This window comes from Chaetura pelagica, unplaced genomic scaffold (genome assembly GCF_000747805.2).
Source record: "Chaetura pelagica isolate M959 unplaced genomic scaffold, ChaPel_1.0 scaffold405, whole genome shotgun sequence".
Classification (NCBI taxonomy): domain Eukaryota; kingdom Metazoa; phylum Chordata; class Aves; order Apodiformes; family Apodidae; genus Chaetura; species Chaetura pelagica.
In genome coordinates, this window is record NW_009953489.1 from 6,426,054 (window position 1) to 6,434,195 (window position 8,142).

The following is an 8,142-nucleotide window of genomic DNA, read 5'->3' on the forward strand; positions in this document are numbered from 1 at the left end:
GTACATTTCCCTCTGGCTTCTGATCCACTTCACGGGCTAGTTCAAGGGCTTGCATGAAGCTTCTGGGTTGGCTTTACAGAGAAACATGCAGCTTGCACATCAAGTTCCACTTGAAAGGATGACAAAGAGAATGACAGGCACAAGGTATGGGGCCACCAGATCCCACTGGGACTGTACAAGATCATCCCAACAGTAAATGTTCTGGTGCTTTATCCAACTCACCCTGAAGGAAACCAAGATATGTGGTTTCTGCCACTTCCCCTCTAGAGGCCCTTGGTCAGCCAGATAACCCCTTCAAGGAGGACACGTTTTCTCCCCGTGCAGTCTCATTTCCAAACATGTTTCATGTTAACTCATTCCCACAGTGTCCCCAGAGGGTGGGGACAACAAAGGATTAAGGACAGACTGCCAGAGAGGCCAAAGTGCTGCAGGTTCTTTAAGAGGTCAGCAAGTGGTGGGCTGTAAATACAACTATCAACATCCTGCTGGTACAACAGCTTGGCAGGACACTTGCCAACACATCTCTTTTTTTTTTGCCCCCTCTCCTCTGCTTGTAGCTGTCCTGATGTCCCCGTAAAATTATCCTGGAACTTCACCTGAGGAAAGGATCTACTGAATCAAAAGTTTCCTTCTGCTCTTCCCCTTTCCCACAACTTCCCTCAAGATGGCATCTGACAGCCCTGAGTCACTGATGACCCTGTGCACAGATTATTGCCTTCGCAACCTGGAGGGGACTCTCTGCTACCTGCTGGACAACGAGACCCTCCGGCTCCATCCCGACATCTTCCTGCCCAGCGAGATCTGTGACAAACTTGTCAATGAGTATGTGTCAGGCCTGTGGAGAAGCTGGCATCTGGTTTGGGGAAAGAAAACTGGGGAGGGACTTCTTACAAGGGTTTGTAGTGAGAGGACAAGGGGGAATGGATTAAAACGGGAGAAGGGGAGATTGTGGTGAGACATGAGGAGGAAATTTTTCAGTGTGAGGGTGGTGAGACACTGGAACAGGTTGCCTAGGGAAGCTGTGGCTGCCCCATCCCTGGAAGTGTTCAAGGGGGGCTTGGAGCAACCTGGTCTAGTGGGAAGTGTCCCGGCCCATGCAGGGGTTTGGATCTAGATGATCTTGAAGGTCCCTTCCACCCCAAACCATTCTATGATGAAGGAGCCAGGAGCTCAGGGAAGGGACAGTATAGTTCACTAAAAAGATGGGAAAGGGGGAAAAAAATGGGGAAGAATTCATAAGGCTGCTGTTTTGGTTTTTTTCCAATTGATCTTCATATTGGAAATAAGGATTTGTATTAACTTCAGAAGGAAGTGTCCCCAGGGGTTATTGTACTGCTGGCTATCATTCTAGTTTCCATGGAAATCACCATTTCCACATAGGTAAACCCAGAGTGAGACACAGTCACTGCTTTTTCCAAGAACACCAGAAAGCAACAAAGGAGCTTTCCTGTTTCCCACCACAGTAGCATCACAACTGTCTCTCAAACCAGAGATATAAGAGTGCAAAGTGCTAAGAGATACTCATTTTTAAGGCTGCTGCTCCCATAGCTTTACAAAGAAACCTGTTTCTGGGGATTTATAATTTGTCTATCACAGTCTCTCTTGGCTGAACTCCTGCCCACAAAGTCTGGCAGAGAACTTTGGCCAGCTAATTTCCTGCAAATCCAATTACTAGCTTGGGGGGAAATCCTACATTCTGTGCTTGCCAGAATCCAGTTTGATCAAACACACACTGACCTTGCACAAATCTTTGCCTCAGATTCTCCTAAGGATTGGTAGTTCCTGGGTAACAGGCCAGCTCCCCTAACCCCAAAGGCTGCTCTGGATGATCAGGAGGGAGTCTGCGTGTCCTTAGGCACTTGGTCACGTTTCTTTGTAAGCAGTGAAGGTGCCAGAGCTGCAGCTGAGCCTTGGTGTCGTGCTGTGCTAACACCATCACCCCAACACAGGTACGTGGAGCTGGTGAAGACAGACAGCATCTTTGAGCCCCACGAAAGCTTCTTCACCCTCTTCTCAGATCCCCGGAGCACCCGGCTGGCTCGGATCCACTTGCGGGAACAGATTGTGCAGGACCAGGACCTGGAAGCCATCAGGAAGCAGGTGGTATTGCACTGACAGCAGCACTGCTGCAGGGGCACCAGCTAGAATCCCAGAGATTCCCAAGACTCCATCCTTCACTGGTCAAATTTTCCTTGGGAGATCCTCGGCTTCTCCCTTCTCAGGTCCCAGAGCCACCGTAGGGAATGGGGACACTGGTGAAGCTGGTGATATGTAGTCTCAGGCTCTGCCAGGGGGAGGTGGTGTAGCAAATGGGGTGGGCACTCTACCTGTGACATCTTTCTAACTTTGATTTCCCCTCTTCCAGGATCTCGTTGAGCTCTACTTGACTAACTGCGAGAAGCTGACGGCCAAGAGCCTACAAACCTTGGTGAGCTTCAGCCACACGCTTATCTCCCTTAGCCTCTTTGGCTGCTGCAATATCTTCTACGAGGAAGAGAACCCTGGGGGCTGTGAAGATGACTGTTTGGTGAACCCCACTCGCCAGGTCTTGGTCAAGGACTTTACTTTTGAAGGCTTCAGCCGCTTGCGCTTCCTCAACCTGGGCCGCTTGATCGAAGGGGTCAACGTGGAGACCTTGCTTCGGCCTTTGGCCTCCCTGGCAGCTCTGGATCTCTCTGGGATCCAGCTGAACGATGTGGGATTTCTGACCCAGTGGAAGGACACTCTGGTTTCCTTAGTGCTTTACAACATGGACCTTTCAGAGGAGCACATCCAGGTGATCGCACAGCTTCACAAGCTCAGGTCAGCAGATCTGCTCTTCCTTGTTTATCCTTTTCCCACTGATAGGGATGGTCTTTTAGGACCAGTCTTTTAGGACTGGTCTGCTTGCCTGCTAACAGAGAGCCACCCACTGCTGGTTTCAAGTTATAAACTTTTCCACCAACTCATTGGTGACTCATTGACTGACCAAACACCCCTGAGATGTCTAAAGCCAGCCTGCATTTTGCTTGCCAAAGAACACCACTTAGCAGAAACTCCCTCTTGGAAAAAACAAAAACCACTGCACATCCCTCCCTAAAAAAAAAACAACAACACCAAAAAAAACCCCAACAAAACCAAACCAACCCCCCACATCCAACAATACCTGAGATGGCAAAATAGTTACTACAGATGCAAACCTGTACTAACGCACTGTGAAACTCAGTCCTCCAAACCACTTGTCAGACAGAAATTCTGAAGTTTAAACCTGGCTCTGAGGTAAATTTGGGAAAACCTCCGAGCTCAGGCTGATTGCTGTGCTCTGTGGAGCTCAGTGTGTGTGGCTGGTGCAACCAGGGGAACCAGCAGCATCAACAAACAGGCGCTCCCGACCTAACAGTGAAAGGACTTCCTGAAACAGAGCTGGGACAGTTGCTATTCAGTCTGCATAATGGGGTCATGAAAGGGATCCAGGACTTCCCAAGGCAAAGAGAAGGGCTTTGCTGTTCACCTGAAGGATGCTTTGCTGTGGCTGCAGTATCATCTCCACCAACTGCAGGCACTAGGGGGTACCGTTAATGAATGGCCTGGGAGACTCAGCAAACATCCTGACCAGCATTTTCTAAATCTAAGTACTTAAACTCCCAGTCACTTGCAATGAAACTTGGTCTACGACAGGTAGAAAACACTCTTTGCAAGTGGGATGTTGGCTTCTGTCTTAGGCAGTTTAGAAAAGTCTCTCCCAAGGGTCTTATCAGGCAAGAGCAGCCCCTGTCCTGTAAGGGACCACCCCCACACACAATGGCTCGTCAGTTTATCCCACCACTCCCTGAACATCAGGGTCTCCCCAGAGCTTAAGCATTTAAATACCTGAAGATAAATTCAATCATTCTATAATTCTATGAAAAGAGGGCAGCATAATAGCCTGGGGTGGAAAAAAAATCAAGATTGGTGAAACAGACAAAAAGTTGTGTAACTTAATTTGTGGGATGAGGCAACATATGTTTCCAGGGATGCAAAGATCCTCTAGTGCATCTTAATCACCAAGCAGGTGGCTGCTGGGATGCAGCTTGGGAAAGGCAGTTCCTGAGCCTGGAGCAATTCCCTTTGTCATGTTTGGCCAAATAATGAATTATGCTCCATTCTCAGTAGACCTCTACCAGGTATCTGTGTGCTTTGGTTAGACACAGGGGCAGATCCCACTGCCAGACCTACAGAGCCACATTCCTGTATCTTGTGAAGGAAATAATAATCATAATAAATAGATGTAGAAAATAATAATTACACTTGGCTTGTCATCTTCCTCTGGTAGAGAGGCAGAAGCTGCAGCTAATGCTTTCCAAGCCCTGAGCTCCTCTCTGTCCTTTGCAGGCACTTGGATATCTCCCGAGACCATCTGTCCAGTTATTACAAGTTCAAGCTGACCCGGCGGGTTCTAAACCTGTTTGTGGAAAACCTGGTTAACCTCACTTCCCTTGACATCTCAGGGCACACCATGCTGGAGAACTGCACTATCCCCAGCATGGAGGAGAAGATGGGCCAGACCAGGTAAGGAAGCAGCAGTTACTGAGGTCTGCTTGGGTGGATAGTTCAGTCAAAGATGCATTGAGAACAGTTCCCTTTTCTGAGCTTCCAAATTCCACAGGTCTAATTAATGCTAAAAAGCAGCACACAACTGTTGCTGGTTTCTTCTGATGCTAAAGACTGGAATGGAAATCAGCAATGCTTCCTGAATGTAACACAGGTAAAGACTTCTAAGAGTAATAAAGAATTCCTCCAGTCTGCCTCCCATACATATCTGAAGGAATATTTCAGATCTTTTCCACACGCATTCTTCCTTGCAGCAGTTTGTTTCTTCTGAAAGGACTCCAGAGTCCTTCACACATTTTCTACACAAAAACATTCTAAGCCTCACTGAAATCCAGGCTCTTCCAAGGCAAAACATTCCTACACTGAGTCAGTAGACCAGTGTTCATAGGAGGGCTGAGTGATTTAGGAACCCTAGAACCTATAGGCAGATTTTCAGATTTGACCTGGATACTGTGCAGATCAACCTGTGAAAGTCCTGGTGCACTTCAGTAGGGGCAATACCTAGAGGTATGGTTTTCCAGATCAGCCAAGAACTCTGCTCTACTATTCCCTGAACAAAACCACAAGTGGGACAGTACTGGCTCCTTTCCAGAGCTGGTGAAAAAATACTGGCCCTTGGTCTGTAAGGAATATGGCAGCAAAACTAGTGTTCTTGCATGATTACAAAGCAGACTAGTGTGGCTGTCAGATGATGCGCAGTCCAGTTTGCAAATAGACAATTCCCAAGACAAATTCTACCTGGGAAAGCTGCATTCTGCCTGCACAAAAAAAACTGCTGAACGTTTAGCCCTTCATTCAGGACCACCTGGGATGAATGTCTAATGTTTAGGAGGAGCTGCCTGGCACAGAACTGAAGTGCAGCTATCAAGCTATCGCAGTAACAGTGAATGCAGAGCTGATAGTTCTTTCTGTGGCAGGAGACACCTGAAAAAACACAGTCCTGACATGAATGATCTCTCTTTTTTTTATTTTTTCCTCAGCATTGAGCCAGCAAAGAGCAGCATTGCTCCCTTCCGGGGTCTGAAACGACCACTCCAGTTCTTGGGCCTTTTTGAAACGTCTCTCTGCCGCCTGACGCATATTCCAGCCTACAAGGTAACCAGGCTGCAAGAATATTGACAAGCACTGGGTAGAATTTGAAAGAACATGGGTGTTACTGGCTGCCAGTAGAATGTTCAGGGTTTCATGTGTGACAGCCAGGCTCTGCCAGAAGGCAAGGCCTGTACCCATATGGCTTTTACAAGGGTTAAAAAGCATGCCTCCGAGAAGGGCATGGAAAAATCATCCTGCCTGAAGGACCAGGACGTCTGTGACAAGAGGATTTAAGGCAATGGGAGTCTTACTTTTGAATAGCACACTCCTGCCCCAAAGGTGCCTTTTCTTGCCCCTCTGGGCTGAGAAGTGACTCAGCCTCTTTGCTCTCACACTGGTCCTAATCCTACTAGCAAGGCAGAGGGAATTTGTACCCTTCAACCCTCCCAATCTACCCTCAGAGTTCCCTTCTTGTGGTGGTTTTCCTCCTTGATAATTTCTTCCCTGCTTTTATTCCTCCCCTGCCAGGTGAGTGGGGACAAGAATGAAGAGCAAGTCCTGAATGCTATTGAGGCTTACACTGAGCACCGGCCAGAAATCACTTCCCGGGCCATCAACCTCCTCTTTGACATTGCCCGCATCGAACGCTGCAGCCAGCTGCTGCGAGCCCTTCAGGTGAGCCCCACCCTAGCATCTACCTCCCTCTCACAAGGGAAACTTTGCAGTCCCAGTCTCTTCTTCACCCTGGGACTCCATATCTGGATCTCCATTCTGGAGAAAGTTTCAGCAGTACAGAGGAACGGGGTACCTTCATATCATACACATATTCCTGCAATCCCTGGGCTACACGTTCCTTGCAGGCTTGTAACAGCCATAACAGTCACACCAAGACTCAACAGCAAGTCCGTGGCACTGAAGCTTCATGTTGCTTCTCTGCAGCTGGTGATCACAGCCCTCAAGTGCCACAAGGATGACAAAAACATCCAGGTGACGGGCAGCGCGGCGCTGTTCTACCTGACCAACTCCGAGTACCGCATGGAGCAGAGCGTAAAGCTGCGGCGCCAGGTCATCCAGGTGGTGCTGAATGGCATGGAGTCCTACCAGGAAGTCACAGTAAGAGCAGCCCAGAGTCCTTGGGTCCCACAGTCCTCCCTCCCTGTATTAAGTCCTCAGCCTGGTCTTCTGGACCTCCAGGTTGTGAGTCAAGAGAGGCACCAGAGCAGCTGTTGCCCCAATCTGCTCCTTGCCTTCACTCAGTGGTGGGGATTACATGGCACTCCTCCACATGATGTTCTCCACAACAAGGGGAAGAAAAGAAGCAGCCTTGCTATTATCACTGTTGATGATAGTGTTCTAAGAATGTACACAACACGCAGCACAGATACCGAGCACTGACTGTGGGGTGAAAAGGGTGCAAGTGTTGGGGGTGTTGAGTCAACAGAAAGAAACACTATCCCAGGACACTCTCCTGGGAGCTGGTTGGTGTTTTGAGGCCACTGGGTTGCAGAATGGGGACTGCTGCATAGAGAGCTTACAGGGAGTGAGGGACTGGCTTGGAAAGTGATGGGTGTTGGGGGATTGTATAGCCCTGTGAGACATGAGTGACAGGCAGAAAGAAGAGGGTACTGACAGAGCTAAAGCACAGCACTAGACAGGAGGGTAACACGTTTTGGTGGTTGTAGTCAAGCAAGAAGATGGTTGCAGTACCAAGGAAATGAGGTCATGAGGTCCATGTTTTTGTAGCCCAGCATTTGCTTCCTTTTAACCCAGGTGCAGCGAAACTGCTGCCTGACACTGTGTAACTTCAGCATTCCTGAGGAGCTGGAGTTCCAGTACCGCCGAGTGAACGAGCTGCTGCTGAACATCCTCAACCAGAGCCGGCAGGATGAGTCCATCCAGCGCATCGCCGTGCACCTCTGCAACGCCCTGGTCTGCCAGGTGGACAATGACCACAAAGAAGCTGTGGGCAAGATGGGGTTTGTCATGGTTGGTATGGTCCCAAGGTGTCTCCTTATCCTTAACCCAAACTTGCACAACTCCCTTGCAGCAGTCCAGCCAGTGATCCAACCATGCAGTATCACAGGAGGGAACTAGTGTCCCAGCAGTGCCAACCTCCCCTAGAACCCTTGTGACATCTTTTACTGGCTTGCCAGCACTAGAAGTCATGACCTCAGAGACAGGCTGTTTGGGAGAGCAGGGAAGCAGTGTAACCTTATACCTTACTTCTTCACCACATCACATCATTTCCAGACCTGGCACCACCTTGTGACCAGCTACTTCTCCATCTCCCCGAGTTTGTATCAGCTTCCCAACTCATGTCATATTCTTCACTTTTTCAAAGTGCTGAAAAAGGGCTGCAGAGGCCACCATGTTGGTATGGTTATACTACTTTCCAAACTTGGTCATACAGATCAAAACTGAGTTGACTGCAAACTCAACAGCTCAGGGACTGTGACATAGTTCAGCTCTGTGAATACCTGCAGCGCTGAACATAACCAGTCCCACTGGTTTAGAGAAAATGATACCAAGTAGGTTCCCTAC

The 8,142-nt window shown here is 48.8% G+C and overlaps 1 protein-coding gene across 1 annotated transcript in view; it reads left to right on the forward strand.

Annotated features, from left to right (window-relative positions):
• Nucleotides 1-557: 557 nt before the first annotated feature.
• The window catches only part of ZER1 (zyg-11 related, cell cycle regulator), a 12,725-nt gene continuing 5,140 nt past the window's right edge, over nucleotides 558-8,142 (forward strand). Inside the window, exons 1-8 of the mRNA XM_009998915.1 lie at nucleotides 558-822; nucleotides 1,950-2,100; nucleotides 2,366-2,802; nucleotides 4,351-4,527; nucleotides 5,550-5,664; nucleotides 6,130-6,276; nucleotides 6,541-6,714; nucleotides 7,372-7,589. Coding sequence (XP_009997217.1) covers nucleotides 665-822; nucleotides 1,950-2,100; nucleotides 2,366-2,802; nucleotides 4,351-4,527; nucleotides 5,550-5,664; nucleotides 6,130-6,276; nucleotides 6,541-6,714; nucleotides 7,372-7,589 — 1,577 coding nt within the window. The 5' untranslated portion in view covers nucleotides 558-664. The remainder of the gene's footprint in view (nucleotides 823-1,949; nucleotides 2,101-2,365; nucleotides 2,803-4,350; nucleotides 4,528-5,549; nucleotides 5,665-6,129; nucleotides 6,277-6,540; nucleotides 6,715-7,371; nucleotides 7,590-8,142) is intronic.